The sequence below is a fragment of the Anomaloglossus baeobatrachus genome, chromosome 6, assembly GCF_048569485.1.
Source record: "Anomaloglossus baeobatrachus isolate aAnoBae1 chromosome 6, aAnoBae1.hap1, whole genome shotgun sequence".
NCBI lineage: Eukaryota > Metazoa > Chordata > Amphibia > Anura > Aromobatidae > Anomaloglossus > Anomaloglossus baeobatrachus.
In genome coordinates, this window is record NC_134358.1 from 578,990,235 (window position 1) to 579,012,467 (window position 22,233).

General features: G+C 52.7%; 1 protein-coding gene across 1 annotated transcript in view; it reads left to right on the forward strand.

The window, feature by feature from the left end:
• Nucleotides 1–22,233, forward strand: part of LOC142243992 (SCO-spondin-like) — a 476,497-nt gene that overhangs the window by 274,605 nt on the left and 179,659 nt on the right. The window contains 12 exon segments of the mRNA XM_075316177.1: nt 2,416–2,574; nt 2,659–2,829; nt 3,385–3,491; nt 3,493–3,513; nt 3,515–3,551; nt 5,502–5,681; nt 5,781–5,903; nt 5,985–6,114; nt 6,255–6,380; nt 6,500–6,591; nt 14,722–14,895; nt 20,248–20,418. Coding sequence (XP_075172292.1) covers nt 2,416–2,574; nt 2,659–2,829; nt 3,385–3,491; nt 3,493–3,513; nt 3,515–3,551; nt 5,502–5,681; nt 5,781–5,903; nt 5,985–6,114; nt 6,255–6,380; nt 6,500–6,591; nt 14,722–14,895; nt 20,248–20,418 — 1,491 coding nt within the window.

Consider the following 22,233-nt stretch of genomic DNA (forward strand, 5'->3'; position numbering starts at 1 on the left):
ACCTCTAATCTGCAAGGCGAACCTCAAATTTACAGGGACATGGAAAACCTCCAATGTACAGGAGCAGGAAAAAAATGTTCAATCCATAGGGGTAGGGGAAACGTCCAATCTACAGAAGCGGGGGAAACATCCAATCCATAATAAGATTTGGGGAAACCTCCAATATACAGTAACAGGGGAAACCTCCAAAATACAGGGGCAGGGAAAACACCAATTCATAGGGGCTAGGGAACCTCCAATCTATAAGATCGGGGTAAACCTTCAATCTACATGAGTGGGGAAAACATCCAATCTACATGAACGAAGGAAACTGCCGATCCATAGGAGCGGGGAAAACATCAAATCTGTAGAAGCGGGGGAAACTTCCATTCAATAGAAGTGGCACGGGAAAGCGATCCAACGTCCAATCCACAGGAGCAGGGAAACGGACAATCCATAAAAGCAGAAGAAATGTCCAATCCATACAAGCGGGGAAAACCTCCAGTCCATACGAACGGGGGAAGTGTCCAATCTACAGGAGCGGGGGAAACTGCCAATCCATAGGAAAGTGGAAATAATCCAATCCATAGGAGCGGGGGAAATGTTAAAACTAAAGGAGTGGAGGAACATCCAATCTAGAGGAGCCGGGGAACAGCTAATCTGTAGCAACAGGTGAAGTGTTCAATCCATAGGAGCACTGGGGGGTAACATCCAATGTGTAGGGCCGGGGGAAACCTCCAATCTGCAAAAGTAAGGGAAAGTTCCCATCCACAGGAGCGGGAAAAACCGCCAATCAACAGGAACAGGGAGAAACATCTAATCTACATGAGCAAGGGAAATCTAAAATTTACAAGAGCGGTGGAAACCTCCACTCCATTAAAGCGGGGGAAACAGCCAATTCATGGGAGTGGCGGAAACATTCAATTTACATGAGCAAGGAAAACCTCCAGTCTTTACGACTGGGGGAAACTGCCAATCCATAGAAGTTGACGAAAGATCCAATCCGTAGGAGCAGGGGAAACATCCTATTCTTAGGAACAGGGGAAACGTCCAATCCATAGGAGCGGGAGAAGCATCCAATCCATGGGAGCGAGGGAAACGTCCAATTCATAGCAGTAGAGGAAATATCCATCTGTAAGAGCAGAGGAAACATCCAATCTGTTGGAGGTTGGTAAACCACCAGTCCATATCAGTGTGGAAAACCTTAAATTCATAGGGGTGAGGAAAAAGTCCTACACATCCAATCCATAGGAGTGAGGGAAATGTGCAATCTGTAATGACGGGGAAATGTCCAATCTACAGGATCGGGAGGAACGTCAAATACAGAAGAGTGGGGGAAGCGTCCAATCCGTAAAAGTGGGGGAAATGTCCAATCCATAGGAGTAATGGGAAATGTTGAATCCATGGGATGGGGAAAAACGTCCAGTCTGTAGAAGTGGGAGAAGCATCCAGTCCATATGAGCAAGGGAAACCTTCAATCTGTAGGAGCCAGGAAAGCGTCCTACCCATTGGCGAGGATGAAACATCCAATCTCTAGGAGAGGAGGAAACATGCAACCCATAGGAGTGATAGGGGAAATGTCCAATCTATGGGATCGAGAGAAATGTCAAATGCATAGAAGCAGGGGAAATATCCAATCCATAGGAGCGGGGGGGAACGTCCAATCCATGGAAGTGGGGAGAGCATTCAATCCATAGGAGCGGGGGGGAACGTCCAATCCGTAGGAGCTGGGAGGAACGTCCAATCCGTAGGAGCGGGGGGAACGTCCATTCAATAGAAGTGGCAGGGCGAATGTCCAATATACAGGAGCGGGGGGGGGAGTCCAATTTGTAGAAGTGGGGAAAATGTCCAATTTGTAGGAACGGGGGAAAATGTCCAATCCATAGGATTGGGAGAAACGTCTGTTCAATAAAAGTGGCAGGGGAAACGTCCAATCTACAGGAACGGGGCAAAAATCCAATTTACAGGAGCTGGGGAAACATCTCATCTACAGGAGCAGGGAAGGTCATCCTCAGATCCGTGGGTGATGTGCCTTCAGACCATGTAGCTTCTCTGCTATATAGTGTCTATTCTTTTGGATTTTTTTTTTAGTGCACCGATGGTCTCATGCTCTTGTCACATCTACTGCTCATGCCAGGTTTAATCTTCCTGGCAGTCAGACTCTTTCGGTTTTGTACTAGGAGTGTGTTCAGCCATGGCAGCTGTGAGGTGCAGTGCCTGAGAGGTAGCAGAATAGCAGCTGAAGTGTGCCTAGTATAGGATATGATAACGATTCCGGTCAGGCAGTTGATTAGTTGGATGCTCCTCATTCCATCTAGATGTGCATGTTCTGGGGTGTACCAGCTGGAGAAGATGCAACTGGTGGTTCTGGTTCCTCACCATGCTTCCACCATAGACTTGCTACTGTTGTGTTACTGGTCCATGTGTTTATTGTAGGGACCGCCAGCACATTACTTGTGGCCTTGTCCACTGAAGCCCCCAGGACTGTCTGCAGTTGGGGTCAGTTTGCTTGTGCAGTCTTCGGTTGCATCAATGGATCTAAGGTGTGTGATGAACGAGACGACTGCGGTGATGGCTCCGATGAGCGGCATTGTGGTGCGTGACCTTCTCTCTATCCAATTCACAGCATTTCTCCTGGATTCCAGGACAATTTTGATACTTCTGCTTGTTGTATTTCAGGGTCCTCATTTATGGGCTCTAGTCTTGCCCCATCGTGGTTCGTGCCCACCCCTGGACACAATATGTGCTCCTCTAGACAATTCCTCTGTGGCTCAGGGGAATGTTTGTCCATGGAGCGGCAATGTGACCTCAAGAAGGACTGTGTGGACGGCTCCGATGAAGACAACTGTGGTGGGTGACTGCATTACCTCTACAAATCCAAGAGTAGAACCTTGTAGAAGTAGAGGCCTCCTAGTAAATGAGATGTTTCATATATAGGATGATGCTCGCCATCATAGTATCTGTTACTCTGACCTTGGGGCATTGTAAAGTACATGGATTATAAGGATTGTAGGGATTCCTCCTGATCAAAACAAAATATGAAGTGAGATGTGGAACGTCCCCTCCTCTCAGTGAGTCAGAGATAGACCTGGCCAAACAATAGATGTTGACATGGAACATCATCATGGGTTCAGTATCTAGATACCATGGGGATTCTTGGGCGCGATTAGAACCTGGGTTTTGTCAGTGGCGTCATTAGCTTTTCCCTTCTGTGAGGTATGTTCGAGTCTTGATGTTTCTTCTCATCAGAATGTGACACACCCAGAAGATTGCCAGGCTACTGAAAATGACACTTGGGAGCACCTGGAGTCTTCTGATTCTCCTGGATCTGGGATTGGACCAGACTTTTTCTAGGATCTCAATTGCATTGAATTTCCTGACTCAGGTCTTTTCGCATTCTCATAGTGGATTGTATCCTGTCCCACTGGACGTCATGGAGCGGCTGCAGCCGATACTGTGGACTCGGGAGCATGTTCCGCCGTAGAGATGTGATCCGGGAGCGTCTACCAGGAGGGGCATTGTGCAGGAGCAGAGTTTTGACAGTAAAAGCTGCTTTGTGAAGGCTTGTCCAGGTAAGGAGGACCATAGCTGATGCTGATGGGTTGGGGGCACTATCAGTGAATATGGGTGGGGGGCGCTGTCAGGCTTTATGTGTGGGGGCGCTGACACAGATGATGGGTGGGGGCACTGTCAGATGATGGGTGGGGAGGCGCTGTCAATGAATATGAGAGGGGGTGCTGTCAGAGGATGGGTGGGGGCGCGGTCAGAGACGATGGGTGGTGAGCACTTTTAGAGACAATGGGTAGTGCACGCTGTCATAGACGATGGGTGGGGGGCACTGTCTGAGATGATGGGTGGCTGGCATTGTAGGAAACGATGGGTGGTGGGCGCTGTAGGAGATAATGGGTGGTGGGTGCTATCGGAGACTATGGGTGTAGGGCACTGTCGTAGACTTTTGGTGGTGTGCACTTTCGGAGACGATTGGTGGGGGCGCTGCTGAAGACAATGGGTGTGGGGCAATTTCAATGATTATAGGTGTGGGGACACTGTCTAACGATAGGTTGGGGGCGCTGTCAGAGACGATGGTAGGAGATGCTGTCGGAGACGATAGCTTGGGGTGCTGTCAGAGACTATGGGTGTAGGGCACTGTAGTAGACTATGGGTTGGAGTACTGTCGAAGACTATGGGTGGGGGGGGCACTGTAGTAGACTATGGATGGGAGCACTGTGGTAGACTATGGTGAGGAGTGCTGTCGAAAACAATGAGTTGGGGGCGCTGTCAGTAACTATTGGTGGGGGGTGCTGTCGAAACTGATGGATTGTGGGCTCTGTCGGAGACTATGGGTTGGGACTCTCGGAGACTATGGGTTGGCGGTCTGTCAGAGACTATAGGGTGCTTTACACGCTGCGACATCACTAGCGATCTCGCCAGATCGCTGATAAGATTTGCCTAGATCGCACATAGGTCAGTTTTGTAGCGCCGGTCACATGTGTGATCTCGGCAAATCGTATGTGCGATATGACGTGTTACATCGCTAATGAGATCGCTAGCGATGTCGCAGCATGTAAAGCACCCTTATGGGTTGGGGGATGCTGTCAGAGATGATAGGTTGGGGCTCTGTCAGAGACTATGGGCTGGGGCTCTGTCGGAGACTATGGGCTGGGGCTCTGTCAGAGACTATGGGCTGGGGCTCTGTCAGAGACTATGGGCTGGGGCTCTGTCGGAGACTATGGGCTGGGGCTCTGTCGGAGACTATGGGCTGGGGCTCTGTCGGAGACTATGGGTTGGCGACTCTGTCAGAGACTATGGGTTGGGGCTCTGTAGGAGACTATGGGTTGGGGCTCTGTCAGAGGCTATGGGTTGGCAGCTCTGTTGGAGACTATGGATTGGGGGACGCTGTCAGAGATATGTGGGGGTTCTGTAAGACAATGGGTTGGGGGCTCTGTCAGAGACTATGGGTGGAGAGGCGCTGTCAGAGACAATGGGTTGGCGGCTCTGTCAGAGACTATAGGTTGGGGCTCTGTAGGAGACTATGGGTTGGGGCTCTGTCAGAGGCTATAGGTTGGCGGCTCTGTCAGAGACTATGGGTTGGGGCTCTGTAGGAGACTATGGGTTGGGGCTCTGTCAGAGGCTATGGGTAGGCGGCTCTGTCAGAGATGATTGTTGGGGGTTCTGTCAGAGACTATGGATTGGCGTCTCTGTCAGAGATGATTGTTGGGGGTTCTGTCAGAGACTATGGATTGGCGTCTCTGTCAGAGATGATTGTTGGGGGTTCTGTCAGAGACTATGGGTTGGCGGTCTCTGTCAGAGACTATTGGTGGGGAGGCACTGTCAGAGATGATGAGTGGAGGGCTCTGTCATAGACGATGGGTTGGGAGCTCTGTGAAAGGCGATGGGTGAGGGGTGCTATCAGAAATTAGGGGTGGGGTGTGCTGTCAGTGATTATGGCTGCGGGGAGCTGTCTGAGATGATGGATGGGCTGTGATGCAGATATACTCATGTAGGGAGTTGTGTTCCACCAGTGAACGGAGCCTGGTCCCAGTGGGGAGATTGGTCCATGTGTGATGTCAAATGTCAAGGAGGAACCCGTTCCAGAAGAAGAAGGTGTGAGAACCCTCCTCCTAAAAACGGGGGTCTCCCGTGTCATGGGGTACCTGCACAGACGGAGTCCTGTAACTTGCAGCCCTGTGTGGACACGGGCGGTGAGTAGCTGGGGAATGTCCGGGTGGTCCAGCTCTCGGACCCCCAGCTGATGACGATGGGTCATGTGACTTTACATCGCCACCTCTTTGTGCTGACAGATTGTGGAGCCGAGATGATTTACCTTCATGCTGGGGATTGTGAATCCCACCAGATGGAGCAGTGCCCCCTGACCTGCCGTGGCCTGCAAGGCGAGACCCTCTGTGACAGTGACTGCATGGAAGGTAGGCCTCAGGACGGCAGCGGCTGTCAGCTATACTTTTGTAGGATTCAGCCCATGTGACTACGCTGTGTCATCCTTACAGGCTGTCGCTGCCCCCAGGGTCTGTACCTCCAGGACGGCCGCTGTGTGAACATCAGTCAGTGCCCCTGTCATGTGGAGCTGGAGTCTCAGCTTCCAGGGGAGACGTCACGCCAAGAAGGCTGCGCTGAGTGGTGAGGAACCCCCGATACCAGACGGCCCCCGCCTTCTATGCGGACCCAGCCCACCGCTCTCTTCTGTCGTACACTTACACACTCTCCCTCTTCTCTGGTGTGCCGGTGCCATCTCACGCTCATTCTCCTTCTCCTTCCAGCCAATGTCAGGATGGGAAGGTGAGTTGTGACCGCTCAGCTTGCGCCGTGGACTGTGGCTGGTCTGCATGGTCTCAGTGGACTCCATGTGATCAAACGTGTGGGAGCGGAATCCAGGAGAGATTCAGGTACGGTGTGTGGGGAACTCCTCCTGTCACTCCATACATCCTTCTGTCACTGGATGTGTCCTGGGCCTGGATGTTATTGCAGGTAGCGGCAGGTGACAGACTTTCCTCCATCCCTCCAGGTCTCCATCCAACCCATCCAGCACTAATGGTGGTACTCCATGTCAGGGGAATACCCAAGAGGTGCAAGAGTGCTACACCCCCTGCTCCAACGGTGAGCTGGTCCTCCACACGTTGTACTACTGAAAGTGAGGGAGGAAGTGACGCCGGGTGTGACTTATCTACATAACTATGAGAGTTTAAGCAGATGAGGTGGGGGTGCCTTGGTAACTAGTGCTGAGCGGGGGCAGGGTCTGAAGTCTAGTGCTGAGCAGGGACAGGGTCTGAAGTCTATTGATGAGCGGGGACAGGGTCTGAGGGCTAGTGTTGAGTTGGGGTGGGGCCTCAAGTCTAGTGCTGAGCAGGGGTGGGGCCTGAAGACTAGTGCTGAGAGTGGGCATGGTATGAGGGCTAGTACTGAGCAGGGGCGGGGTCTGAAGGCTAGTGCTGAGCAGGGATGGGGGTCTGAGGGCTAGTGCTTAGCGGGGGTGGGGCCTGAAGACTAGTGCTGAGTGGGGGCGAGGCCTGAGGGCTTGTGCTGTGGAAGGGCATGGTATTAAGTCTAGTGCTGAGTGTAGATGGAGTCTGAGGGCTAGTCCTGCACAGATGGAGTCTGAGGGCTAGCCTTGCACAGAGGTGGGGTCTGAAGTCTTGTGCTGAGTAAGGACGGGGTCTAAGGGCTAGTACCGTACCAGGATGCAGTCTGGGGGATGGTGCTCAGCAGAGTAGGAGTCTGAGGTCTACTGTAGTGTGGAGTCTGACGTTTAGTGCTGAACAGGGAAGAAGCCTGAGGACTAGTGCTTAACATGGACAACACTTGAGAGATACTGCTGAATGGGGACAAGGCATGAGGACTAGAGCTGAGCAGGGGCAGGGGCTGAGGACTAGAGCTGAGCAGGGGCAGGGTCTGAGGTCTAGTGATGAGCAGGGATGGGATCTGAAATCTAGTACTGAGCAGGACGGAGTCTAAAGGTTAGTGCTGTGTGGAGTCTGAGGGATGGTGTTGAGCAGAGGAGAAGTCTGAGAGCTAGTGTGGGGTGTGGTCTGAAGTTTAGTGGTGGACAGGAGAGGGGTCGGTGGACTTGTGCTTAACGGGGACAACGCCTGAAAGCTAGTGCTGAGCGGGGAAGCCTGAGAGATAGTGCTGAGCGGGGGCGAGACTTGGAGATGGGTGATGAGTAGGGGCAGGGCCTGAGAACTCGTGCTGAGCAGGGATAAGGCCTGGGGGGCTAGTACTGAGCGGGAGTGGGGCCTGAAGATTAGTGCTGTGTGGGGGTAGGACCTGAGGACTAGTGCTGAGCTGGGGCAGGGCCTGAGGACTAGTGCTGAGCGGGGACAATGCCTTATGGCTACTGCTGAGCTGTGGTGGGGCCTGAAGACTAGTGCTGTGCGGGGCTGAGCCTGAGGCATAGTGCTGAGAAGGGAGGGAGCCTAAGGGCTAGTGCTAAGCAGGGGAGGAGTCTGAGGTCTAGTGTAGGGTGGGGTCTGAAGTGTAGTGCTGGACAGAAGAGGGGTCTGAGGACTACTGCTTAACAGAGACAACGTCTGAAAGCTAGTGCTGAGAGGGAGGGCCTGAGAGATAGTGCTGAGCGGGGGCAAGAACTGAAGACTAGTGCTGAGCGGGGACAAGAACTGAAGACTAGTGCTGAGCGGGGGCAAGAACTGAAGACTAGTGCTGAGCGGGGGCAAGAACTGAAGACTAGTGCTGAGTGGGGATAGAGCCTGAGGACTAGTGCTGAGCGAGGATAGAACCTGAGGACTAGTGCTGAGCAGGGATGAGGCCTGAAGACTAGTGCTGAGCTGGGGCAGGGCCTAAGGACTAGTGCTGAGCCGGGACAAGACCTTATGGCTAGGGCTGAGCTGGGGTGGGGCCTGAAGACTAGTGCTGAGCAGGGAAGGAGCCTGAGGGCTAGTGCTGAGCAGGGGAGGAGTCTGAAGTCTAGTGCAGAACAGGGGCAGGACCTGAGGAGTAGTGCTGAGCGGGATCTGAAGTCTACTGCTGGGTGGGGCCCACAGCCTGAAGACTAGTGTAGTGCGGGGCGGAGCCTGAGGACTAGTACAGAGCAGAAGCAGCAACTGAGGTCTAGTGTGAGGCGGAGTCTGAAATCTAGTGCTGAGCGGGGACGGGGCTTGAGGACTAGTGCTGAGCGGGGGCAAAGCCTGTGGAATATTGGTAAGTGGGGGCGGAGCCTGAAGTAAAGGAAACTTCTTATCTCACCAGCCACATTGTGATCACTATGCCATTGTCCATTACCCTGAGGCCTGTAACACCCCGTCCATTACCCCGAGGCCTGTAACACCCCGTCCATTACCCCGAGGCCTGTAACACCCCGTCCATTACCCCGAGGCTTGTAACACCCCGTCCATTACCCCGAGGCCTGTAACACCCCGTCCATTACCCCGAGGCCTGTAACGCCCCGTCCATTACCCCGAGGCCTGTAACACCCCGTCTATTACCTCGAGGCCTGTAATACCCCGTCCATTACACCGAGGCCTGTAACACCCCGTCCATTACACCGAGGCCTGTAACACCACGTCCATTACCCCGAGGCCTGTAACACCCCGTACATTACCCCGAGGCCTGTAACACCCCGTACATTACCCTGAGGCCTCTAACACCCCCGTACCTTATACCGAGGCCTGTAACACCCCGTCCATTACCCCGAGGCCTGTAACACCCCGTCCATTACCCCGAGGCTTGTAACACCCCGTCCATTACCCCGAGGCCTGTAACACCCCGTCCATTACCCCGAGGCTTGTAACACCCCGTCCATTACCCCGAGGCCTGTAACACCCCGTCCATTACCCCGAGGCCTGTAACGCCCCGTCCATTACCCCGAGGCCTGTAACACCCCGTCCATTACCTCGAGGCCTGTAATACCCCGTCCATTACACCGAGGCCTGTAACACCCCGTCCATTACACCGAGGCCTGTAACACCACGTCCATTACCCCGAGGCCTGTAACACCCCGTACATTACCCCGAGGCCTGTAACACCCCGTACATTACCCTGAGGCCTCTAACACCCCCCGTACCTTATACCGAGGCCTGTAACACCCCGTCCATTACCCCGAGGCCTGTAACACCCCGTCCATTACACCGAGGCCTGTAACACCCCGTACAATACACCGAGGCCTGTAACACCCCCGTACATTACACCGAGGACTGTAACACCCCGTACATTACACCGAGGCCTGTAACACCCCATACATTACACCGAGGCCTGTAACACCCCGTACATTACACCGAAGCCTGTAACACCCCGTACATTACACCGAGGCCTGTAACACCCCCGTACATTACACAGAGGCCTGTAACACCCCCGTACCTTATACCGAGGCCTGTAACACCCCGTCCATTACCCCGAGGCCTGTAACACCCCGTACATTACACCGAAGCCTGTAACACCCCGTACATTACACCGAGGCCTGTAACACCCCCGTACATTACACCGAGGACTGTAACACCCCGTACATTACACCGAGGCCTGTAACACCCCATACATTACACCGAGGCCTGTAACACCCTGTACTGTTGTGAATACGTTTTCCAGTTCGGAGCTCCCTCTTGTGGTCAGTGCTGGCAGTGCAGTTGATGTGTGGAATGGAAGCGATACACCTGCAGAGGACTGGCAATCAGGGTCAGATTGGTCTATTTAACTTAATAGCTTTCTCTTGTTACTTGCCGGTGGTCAATTGCTTCTGTTTGTTAAGGACATTCTGCAACCAGCTCTGCTCACTTCCAGAACTTCCCTCAGATAAGTGGTCTTGTACCCCTGCTGTTTGTTTACCATCTTTTATTGTTGTTCTGCTTTGGTACCTGCATGATTCCTAATTTGTCTGTGTGAGTTTGTGGTGGAATGGGATCATTCCCTGCTGGGAGTGTCTGTATACTTAGCTGTATGATTCTGCAAGGTTTGTGTTTGTCATGCTTGGTATTATTCAGTCCCTCATCTGTATTAGTGTTGTTGGATCCCAGTAACATCAGAGTGCTGATACAGTGGGGGAAAGGTTGTGTGACCTCAGGATTTTTCCATATCAGTAGTGCTGGTATATATTAGGGTTTTTACGGTTGCAGACAGTTGCTCCTTCCTATCCTTTCCTATAAAGATAGTTTGGGCCTCAACTTTGCTGAAATCTGTCATTTCTGGCTTTGTATTGTGTTTTCTATATCACCGTAGCCTTTACATGTGGGGGGCTATCTATATATATTTGGGAACTACTCCGAGGCAGATTAGCTTTCTCATATTTCTATCTGTGAGATTATTTAGTTCTCCAGCTTTGTCGAGGCGTCCAGGTCATCGTAGGCTCGTCCCACGGCTACTGTTAGTTGTGTGTCAGGATTAGGTCTGCAGTCCGTTAAGGTTCCAGTCACTCTGTTATCCTTTTGGGATTCCGCATTATTTGTTTCTCCGCGGTCCCTGAATCATAACACTGTACATTACCCTGAGGCCTGTGACACCCCGTACATTACCCCGAGGCCTGTGACACCCCGTACATTACCCCGAGGCCTGTGACACCCCGTACATTACCCCGAGGCCTGTAACACCCCGTACATTACCCCGAGGCCTGTGACACCCCATACATTACCCTGAGGCCTGTGACACCCCGTACATTACCCTGAGGCCTGTAACGCCCTGTACATTACCCCGAGGCCTGTGACACCCCATACATTACCCTGAGGCCTGTGACACCCCGTACATTACCCTGAGGCCTGTAACACCCCGTCCATTACCCCGAGGCTTGTAACACCCCGTCCATTACCCCGAGGCCTGTAACACCCCGTCCATTACCTCGAGGCCCGTAACGCCCCGTCCATTACCCCGAGGCCTGTAACACCCCGTCCATTACCTCGAGGCCTGTAATACCCCGTCCATTACACCGAGGCCTGTAACACCCCGTCCATTACACCGAGGCCTGTAACACCACGTCCATTACCCCGAGGCCTGTAACACCCCGTACATTACCCCGAGGCCTGTAACACCCCGTACATTACCCTGAGGCCTCTAACACCCCCGTACCTTATACCGAGGCCTGTAACACCCCGTCCATTACCCCGAGGCCTGTAACACCCCGTCCATTACACCGAGGCCTGTAACACCCCGTACAATACACCGAGGCCTGTAACACCCCCGTACATTACACCGAGGACTGTAACACCCCGTACATTACACCGAGGCCTGTAACACCCCATACATTACACCGAGGCCTGTAACACCCCGTACATTACACCGAGGCCTGTAACACCCCCGTACATTACACAGAGGCCTGTAACACCCCCGTACCTTATACCGAGGCCTGTAACACCCCGTCCATTACCCCGAGGCCTGTAACACCCCGTACATTACACCGAAGCCTGTAACACCCCGTACATTACACCGAGGCCTGTAACACCCCCGTACATTACACCGAGGACTGTAACACCCCGTACATTACACCGAGGCCTGTAACACCCCATACATTACACCGAGGACTGTAACACCCCGTACATTACACCGAGGCCTGTAACACCCCATACATTACACCGAGGCCTGTAACACCCTGTACTGTTGTGAATACGTTTTCCAGTTCGGAGCTCCCTCTTGTGGTCAGTGCTGGCAGTGCAGTTGATGTGTGGAATGGAAGCGATACACCTGCAGAGGACTGGCAATCAGGGTCAGATTGGTCTATTTAACTTAATAGCTTTCTCTTGTTACTTGCCGGTGGTCAATTGCTTCTGTTTGTTAAGGACATTCTGCAACCAGCTCTGCTCACTTCCAGAACTTCCCTCAGATAAGTGGTCTTGTACCCCTGCTGTTTGTTTACCATCTTTTATTGTTGTTCTGCTTTGGTACCTGCATGATTCCTAATTTGTCTGTGCAAGGTTTGTGTTTGTCATGCTTGGTATTATTCAGTCCCTCATCTGTATTAGTGTTGTTGGATCCCAGTAACATCAGAGTGCTGATACAGTGGGGGAAAGGTTGTGTGACCTCAGGATTTTTCCATATCAGTAGTGCTGGTATATATTAGGGTTTTTACGGTTGCAGACAGTTGCTCCTTCCTATCCTTTCCTATAAAGATAGTTTGGGCCTCAACTTTGCTGAAATCTGTCATTTCTGGCTTTGTATTGTGTTTTCTATATCACCGTAGCCTTTACATGTGGGGGGCTATCTATATATATTTGGGAACTACTCCGAGGCAGATTAGCTTTCTCATATTTCTATCTGTGAGATTATTTAGTTCTCCAGCTTTGTCGAGGCGTCCAGGTCATCGTAGGCTCGTCCCACGGCTACTGTTAGTTGTGTGTCAGGATTAGGTCTGCAGTCCGTTAAGGTTCCAGTCACTCTGTTATCCTTTTGGGATTCCGCATTATTTGTTTCTCCGCGGTCCCTGAATCATAACACTGTACATTACCCTGAGGCCTGTGACACCCCGTACATTACCCCGAGGCCTGTGACACCCCGTACATTACCCCGAGGCCTGTGACACCCCGTACATTACCCCGAGGCCTGTAACACCCCGTACATTACCCCGAGGCCTGTGACACCCCATACATTACCCTGAGGCCTGTGACACCCCGTACATTACCCTGAGGCCTGTAACGCCCTGTACATTACCCCGAGGCCTGTGACACCCCATACATTACCCTGAGGCCTGTGACACCCCGTACATTACCCTGAGGCCTGTAACGCCCTGTACATTACCCTGAGGCCTGTGACGCCCCGTCCATTACCTCGAGGCCCGTAACGCCCCGTCCATTACCTCGAGGCCCGTAACGCCCCGTCCATTACCCCGAGGCCCGTAACGCCCCGTCCATTACCTCGAGGCCCGTAACGCCCCGTCCATTACCTCGAGGCCCGTAACACCCCGTCCATTACCTCGAGGCCTGTAACGCCCCGTCCATTACCCCGAGGCCCGTAACGCCCCGTCCATTACCCCGAGGCCTGTGACACCCAGTCCATTACCCCGAGGCCCGTAACGCCCTGTACATTACCCTGAGGCCTGTGACACCCCGTACATTACCCTGAGGCCTGTGACACCCCGTCCATTACCCCGAGGCCTGTAATGCCCCGTACATTACCCTGAGGCCTGTAACACCCCGTCCATTACACTGAGGCCCGTAACGCCCCGTCCATTACCCCGAGGCCCGTAACGCCCCGTCCATTACCCCGAGGCCCGTAACGCCCCGTTCATTACCCCGAGGCCCGTAACACCCCGTCCATTACCCCGAGGCCCGTAACGCCCCGTCCATTACCCCGAGGCCCGTAACGCCCCGTCCATTACCCCGAGGCCCGTAACGCCCCGTCCATTACCCCGAGGCCCGTAACACCCCGTCCATTACCCCGAGGCCCGTAACGCCCCGTCCATTACCCTGAGGCCTGTGACGCCCCGTCCATTACCTCGAGGCCCGTAACGCCCCGTCCATTACCTCGAGGCCCGTAACGCCCCGTCCATTACCCCGAGGCCCGTAACGCCCCGTCCATTACCTCGAGGCCCGTAACACCCCGTCCATTACCTCGAGGCTTGTAACGCCCCGTCCATTACCCCGAGGCCCGTAACGCCCCGTCCATTACCCCGAGGCCTGTGACACCCAGTCCATTACCCCGAGGCCCGTAACGCCCTGTACATTACCCTGAGGCCTGTGACACCCCGTACATTACCCTGAGGCCTGTGACACCCCGTCCATTACCCCGAGGCCTGTAATGCCCCGTACATTACCCTGAGGCCTGTAACACCCCGTCCATTACACTGAGGCCCGTAACGCCCCGTCCATTACCCCGAGGCCCGTAACGCCCCGTCCATTACCCCGAGGCCCGTAACGCCCCGTTCATTACCCCGAGGCCCGTAACACCCCGTCCATTACCCCGAGGCCCGTAACGCCCCGTCCATTACCCCGAGGCCCGTAACGCCCCGTCCATTACCCCGAGGCCCGTAACGCCCCGTCCATTACCCCGAGGCCCGTAACGCCCCGTCCATTACCCCGAGGCCCGTAATGCCCCGTCCATTACCCCGAGGCCCGTAACGCCCCGTCCATTACCCCGAGGCCCGTAACGCCCCGTCCATTACCCCGAGGCCCGTAACGCCCCGTCCATTACCCCGAGGCCCGTAACGCCCCGTCCATTACCCCGAGGCCTGTAACGCCCCGTCCATTACCCCGAGGCCTGTAACGCCCCGTCCATTACCCCGAGGCCTGTAACGCCCCGTCCATTACCCCGAGGCCTGTAACGCCCCGTACATTACACATTTCTGTATTTTATGTGTAACAGAGACGGGTTTGCTGTGGAGTGAGTGGACCCCGTGGGCCTCATGCTCCAGGACCTGCTTCTATGATGTAGAAGATACCGGGCTGCGAAGAAGATTCCGGCATTGCAACAGCTCAGCACCGCTCTGCGTGGGAGAATCTGTGCAGGAGGAGGTCTGCGACACATCACCCTGCCCCGGTCAGTGGTCCGCCATGTAATATACCCCTCTATACCCCATATACTGTGTATACAGCACCATACAGTGTTTATATATATATATGTATGTATGTATGTATGTATGTATGTATGTATGTATGTATGTATATATATATATATATATATATATATATATATATATATATATATATATATATAATTACAGTACAGACCAAAAGTTTGGACACACCTTCTCATTCGAAGAGTTTTCTTTATTTTCATGACTAAAAATTGTAGATTCACATTGAAGGCATCAAAACTATGAATTACCACATGTGGAATGAAATACTTAACAAAAAAGTGTGAAACAACTGACAATATGTCTTATATTCTAGGCTCTTCACAGTCGCCACCTTTTGCTTTCATTACTGCTTTGCACACTCTTGGCATTCTCTTGATGAGCTTCAAGAGGTAGTCACCGGAAATGGTTTTCCAACAGTCTTGAAGGAGTTCCCAGAGATGCTTAGCACTTGTTGGCCCTTTTGCCTTCACTCTGCGGTCCAGCTCACCCCAAACCATCTCGATTGGGTTCAGGTCTGGTGACTGTGGAGGCCAGGTCATCTGGCGTAGACCCCATCACTCTCCTTCTTAGTCACATAGCCCTTACACAGCCTGGAGGTGTGTTTGGGGTCATTGTCCTGTTGAAAAATAAATGATGGTCCAACTAAACGCAAACCGGATGGAATAGCATGCCGCTGCAAGATGCTGTGGTAGCCATGCTGGTTCTGTATGCCTTAAATTTGAATACATCCCCAACAGTGTCACCAGCAAAGCCCCCCCCACCATCACACCTCCTCCATGCTTCACGGTGGGAACCAGCCATGTAGAGTCCATCCGTTCACCTTTTCTACAAAGACACGGTGGTTGGATCCAAAGATCTCAAATTTGGACTCATCCGACCAAAGCACAGATTTCCACTGGTCTAATGTCTATTCCTTGTGTTCTCTTCTGCTTGTTGCCTGTCCTTAGCAGAGGTTTCCCAGCAGCTATTTTACCATGAAGGCTGCTGCACAAAGCCTCCTCTTAACAGTTGTACTAGGGATGAGAAGGTGTGTCCAAACTTTTGGTCTGAACTGTGTATGTATATGTATATATACAGTGCCTACAAGTAGTATTCAACCCCCTGCAGATTTAGCAGGTTTACACATTCAGAATAACTTGGCATTGTGACATTTGGACTGTAGATCAGCCTGGAAGTGTGAAATGCAGCAAAAAAGAATGTTATTTCTTTTTTTATTTTTTTTTTAAATTGTGAAAAGTTTATTCAGAGGGTCATTTATTATTCAACCCCTCAAACCACCAGAATTCTGTTTGGTTCCCCTAAAGTATTAAGAAGTATTTCAGGCACAAAGAACAATGAGCTTCACATGTTTGGATTAATTATCTCTTTTTCCAGCCTTTTCTGACTAATTAAGACCCTCCCCAAACTTGTGAACAGCACTCATACTTGGTCAACATGGGAAAGACAAAGGAGCATTCCAAGGCCATCAGAGACAAGATCGTGGAGGGTCACAAGGCTGGCAAGGGGTACAAAACCCTTTCCAAGGAGTTGGGCCTACCTGTCTCCACTGTTGGGAGCATCATCCGGAAGTGGAAGGCTTATGGAACTACTGTTAGCCTTCCACGGCCTGGACAGCCTTTGAAAGTTTCCACCCGTGCCGAGGCCAGGCTTGTCCGAAGAGTCAAGGCTAACCCAAGGACAACAAGGAAGGAGCTCCGGGAAGATCTCATGGCAGTGGGGACATTGGTTTCAGTCAATACCATAAGTAACGTACTCCACCGCAATGGTCTCCGTTCCAGACGAGCCCGTAAGGTACCTTTACTTTCAAAGCGTCATGTCAAGGCTCGTCTACAGTTTGCTCATGATCACTTGGAGGACTCTGAGACAGACTGGTTCAAGGTTCTCTGGTCTGATGAGACCAAGATCGAGATCTTTGGTGCCAACCACACACGTGACGTTTGGAGACTGGATGGCACTGCATACGACTCCAAGAATACCATCCCTACAGTCAAGCATGGTGGTGGCAGCATCATGCTGTGGGGCTGTTTCTCAGCCAAGGGGCCTGGCCATCTGGTCTGCATCCATGGGAAGATGGATAGCACGGCCTACCTGGAGATTTTGGCCAAGAACCTCCACTCCTCCATCAAGGATCTTAACATGGGTCATCATTTCATCTTCCAACAAGACAACGACCCAAAGCACACAGCCAAGAAAACCAAGGCCTGGTTCAAGAGAGAAAAAATCAAGGTGTTGCAGTGGCCTAGTCAGTCTCCTGACCTTAACCCAATTGAAAACTTGTGGAAGGAGCTCAAGATTAAAGTCCACATGAGACACCCAAAGAACCTAGATAACTTGGAGAAGATCTGCATGGAGGAGTGGGCCAAGATAACTCCAGAGACCTGTGCCGGCCTGATCAGGTCTTATAAAAGACGATTATTAGCTGTAATTGCAAACAAGGGTTATTCCACAAAATATTAAACCTAGGGGTTGAATAATAATTGACCCACACTTTTATGTTGCAAATTTATTAAAATTTAACTGAGCAACATAACTTGTTGGTTTGTAAGATTTATGCATCTGTTAATAAATCCTGCTCTTGTTTGAAGTTTGCATCTTATCAAACCTGCTAAATCTGCAGGGGGTTGAAGACTACTTGTAGGCACTGTATATATATATATAATAATATAATTTAATTTGTACCATGTATGGATGTCAAAAGGGATGTAAACCTGAATGTGTGTTCTGGGGCCTGTAGTGTCACGAGTCTTGTTCAGGCATTCCTAGGGCCAGGTTTACAGGTAGCTGCTGAATTGGGTGGGCCTGGCTGTCCTCATAGCTCCGCTTATGGTTGTGTCCCTGGTGTCAAAACGGTGTCTGTGAGAGCCTCATGCAGGGCAGTGTGTGCTGAGCGGAGTCAGTGTGTGGAGGTGAGAGGCCTCCTGTGAGACGCCTCTGTGCTGGGACTTGTGTTATCTGTGTTCCTGTATTTTATATTTTCTGTATTGATGGAGCGCTTTATAGAGTGTGAATAAAGCAGCCCGGAGGGTTTATACAAAGAGCCCCCCGTGTCTACCTCACTGACCCCCCAATGACATATAGTGAGTGCACTGTCACAGTGTATATATACAGTATATGCCCTATGCTGACTCGCCTGATCACCACCATATACAGTATTCCGTCTCCTCCATCTTCAGTATTCAGTGACCGCCCATCTCCTCCATCCTCAGTATTCAGTGACCGCCAGTCTCCTCCATCCTCAGTATTCAGTGACCGCCCGTCTCCTGCGTCCTCAGTATTCAGTGACCGCCCGTCTCCTCCATCCTCAGTATTCAGTGACCGCCCGTCTCCTGCGTCCTCAGTATTCAGTGACCGCCCGTCTCCTCCATCCTCAGTATCCAGTGACCGCCCCCGTCTCCTCCATCCTCAGTATTCAGTGACCGCCCGTCTCCTCCCTCCTCAGTATTCAGTGACCGCCCGTCTCCTCCCTCCTCAGTATTCAGTGACCGCCCATCTCCTCCATCTTCAGTATTCAGTGACTGCCTGTCTCCTCTGTCCTCAGTATTCAGTGACCGCTCTTCTCCTCCATCCTCAGTGATCGGTGACCGCCTGTCTCCTCCATCCTCAGTATTCAGTGACCGCCCGTCTCCTCCATCCTCAGTATTCAGTGATCGCCTGTCTCCTCTGTCCTCAGTATTCAGTGACCGCCTGTCCCATCTGTCCTCAGTATTCAGTGACTGCTCGTCTCCTCCATCCTCAGTATTCAGTGACCTCCCGTCTCCTCCATCCTCAGTATTCAGTGACCGCTCGTCTCCTCCATCCTCAGTATTCAGTGACCTCCCGTCTCCTCAACCTTCAGTATTCAGTGACCGCCCGTCTCCTTCATCCTCAGTATTCGGTGACCGCCTGTCTCCTCCATCCTCAGTATTCAGTGACCGCCCGTCTCCTCCATCTTCAGTATTCATTGACCGCCCATCTCCTCCATCCTCAGTATTCGGTTACCGCCCCCGTCTCCTCCGTCCTCAGTATTCAGTGACCGCCCCCGTCTCCTCCATCCTCCGTATTCAGTGACCGTCCGTCTCCTCCATCCTCAGTATTCAGTGACCGCCTGTCTCCTCCGTCCTCAGTATTCAGTGACCGCCCCCGTCTCCTCCGTCCTCAGTATTCAGTGACCGTCTGTCTCCTCTGTCCTCAGTATTCAGTGACCGCCTGTCTCCTCTGTCCTCAGTATTCAGTGACCGCTCGTCTCCTCCATCCTCAGTATTCAGTGACCGCCTGTCTCCTCCGTCCTCAGTATTCAGTGACCGCCCGTCTCCTCCATCTTCAGTATTCATTGACCGCCCGTCTCCTCCATCCTCAGTATTCAGTGACCACCCGTCTCCTCCATCCTCAGTGATCGGTGACCGCCTGTCTCCTCCATCCTCAGTGATCGGTGACCGCCTGTCTCCTCCATCCTCAGTATTCAGTGACCGCCCGTCTCCTCAACCTTCAGTATTCAGTGACCGCCTGTCTCCTCCATGCTCAGTATTCAGTGACCGCCCGTCTCCTCCGTCCTCAGTATTCAGTGACCGCCTGTCTCCTCCATCCTCAGTATTCAGTGACCGCCCGTCTCCTCAACCTTCAGTATTCAGTGACCGCCTGTCTCCTCCATGCTCAGTATTCAGTGACCGCCCGTCTCCTCCGTCCTCAGTATTCAGTGACCGCCTGTCTCCTCCATCCTCAGTATTCAGTGACCGCTCGTCTCCTCCGTCCTCAGTATTCAGTGACCGCCCGTCTCCTCCGTCCTCAGTATTCAGTGACCGCCCGTCTCCTCCGTCCTCAGTATTCAGTGACCGCCTGTCTCCTCCATCCTCAGTATTCAGTGACCGCCTGTCTCCTCCATCTTCAGTATTCAGTGACCGCCCATCTCCTCCTTCCTCAGTATTCAGTGACCGCCTGTCTCCTCCATCCTCAGTATTCAGTGACCGCCTGTCTCCTCCATCTTCAGTATTCAGTGACCTGCCCGTCTCCTGCGTCCTCAGTATTCAGTGACCGCCTGTCTCCTCCATCCTCAGTATTCAGTGACCGCCTGTCTCCTCCATCTTCAGTATTCAGTGACCTGCCCGTCTCCTGCGTCCTCAGTATTCAGTGACCGCCCGTCTCCTCCATCCTCAGTATTTGGGGGCCACAATACCCTGCCGGTGGGCTTGTGATTCTGCTGGTGTGGGTCTGCAGGGTGGTTGTGCTGTTCTGTGGCTTCTTCTCTATGTCCGCTCCTGGATATATACACACTGCAGTGACTGCTCTGATGGCTCCTTGTACTGACTGTATATATATATATACCTTTCCTTGCACAGTGCTCGGCCGCTGGTCCTCCTGGGGTTCCTGGACTGAATGCACTGCGACCTGCGACTCTGGAATACAAACCCGAAACCGCTCCTGTTCCAGGCCTGTGCCACGTCATGGGGGCCCGAAATGCCAGGGGCCCCACATCCAGACCAGGGAATGTAACACCCAGCCCTGCAGAGGTGAGCAGCTCCCATACAACATACAATGGGGCGTGGGCTGGACACGGGGGAGGGGCATGTGCTCACAGCTCAAGCCAATTTAGGATCGGTCTAAAGTCAGAGGGGCCACGTCTACCCGCAGTGATTGAGAGGGGCCACATCTACCCGCAGAGATTGAGAGGGGCCACATCTACCCGCAGAGATTGAGAGGGGCCACATCTACCCGCAGAGATTGAGAGAGGCCACATCTATCTGCAGTTATTCACAGGGGCCACATCTACCCGCAGTGATTGAGAGGGGCCACATCTATCTGCAGTGATTGAGAGGGGCCACATCTACCTGCAGTTATTCACAGGGGCCACATCTACCCGCAGTGATTGAGAGAGGCCACATCTACCCGCAGTGATTGAGAGGGGCCACATCTACCCGCAGTGATTGAGAGGGGCCACATCTACCCGCAGTGATTGAGAGGGGCCACATCTACCCGCAGTGATTGAGAGGGGCCACATCTACCCGCAGTGATTGAGAGGGGCCACGTCTACCCGCAGTGATTGAGAGGGGCCACATCTACCCACAGTGATTGAGAGGGGCCACATCTACCTGCAGTTATTCACAGGGGCCACATCTACCCGCAGTGATTGAGAGAGGCCACATCTACCCGCAGTGATTGAGAGAGGCCACATCTACCCGCAGTGATTGAGAGGGGCCACATCTACCTGCAGTGATTGAGAGGGGCCACATCTACCTGCAGTTTTTCACAGGGGCCACATCTACCCGCAGTGATTGAGAGGGGCCACATCTACCCGCAGTGATTGAGAGGGGCCACATTTACCCGCAGTGATTGAGAGGGGCCACGTCTACCCGCAGTGATTGAGAGGGGCCACATCTACCCACAGTGATTGAGAGGGGCCACATCTACCTGCAGTTATTCACAGGGGCCACATCTACCCGCAGTGATTGAGAGAGGCCACATCTACCCGCAGTGATTCACAGGGGCCACGTCTACCAGCAGTTATTCACAGGGACCACATCTACCCGCAGTGATTCACAGGGGCCACGTCTACCAGCAGTTATTCACAGGGACCACATCTACCCGCAGTGATTCACAGGGGCCATGACTACCCATAGTGATATGGTCCACGTCTATCCACAGTGATTCACAGGAGCCACATCTACCCACAGTGATTTATAGGGGCCAAGCCCACCCACAATAATTCACAAGGCCGCGTCTACCCACAGTTATTTTCGGGGGCCACGTCTACACGCAGTGATTGACAGGGGCACATCTATCCACAGTGATTTACAGGGGCCACGTCTACCAGCAGTAATTCACAAGTACCACATCTACCAGCAGTAATTCACAAGTACCACATCTACCCTCAGTGATTCAAAGGGGCCACGTCTACCCTCAGTGATTCACAGGGGCCACATCTATCCACAGTGATTCAGAGGGGCCACTTCTACATGCAGTTATTCACAAGGGCCACGTCTACCTGCAATGATTCACAGGGTGCATGTGATATTCATATTCACAATGATTCAGAGGGGCCACATCTACCCACAGAGATCCATATGGGTCACATCTATTCACAGAGGCCGAGTCTACCCGCAGTGATTCACAAGGGTAACGTACACTCGCAATGATTCACAGGGGCCACATGCACCTATTCACAGGGGCCCTGTCCACCCATGCCCCACCAGAGTGAATGGCATTGAGGGGTGCTGAGAGACGTTGCCGTCTTTGGCTTGCTCTGTGCTGCCCAGTTTCCTCTGAACATTACGATCAATTTCTCATGGCCGTCTCTGCATCTAGAGACTTGTGACCAGATTTAGGCC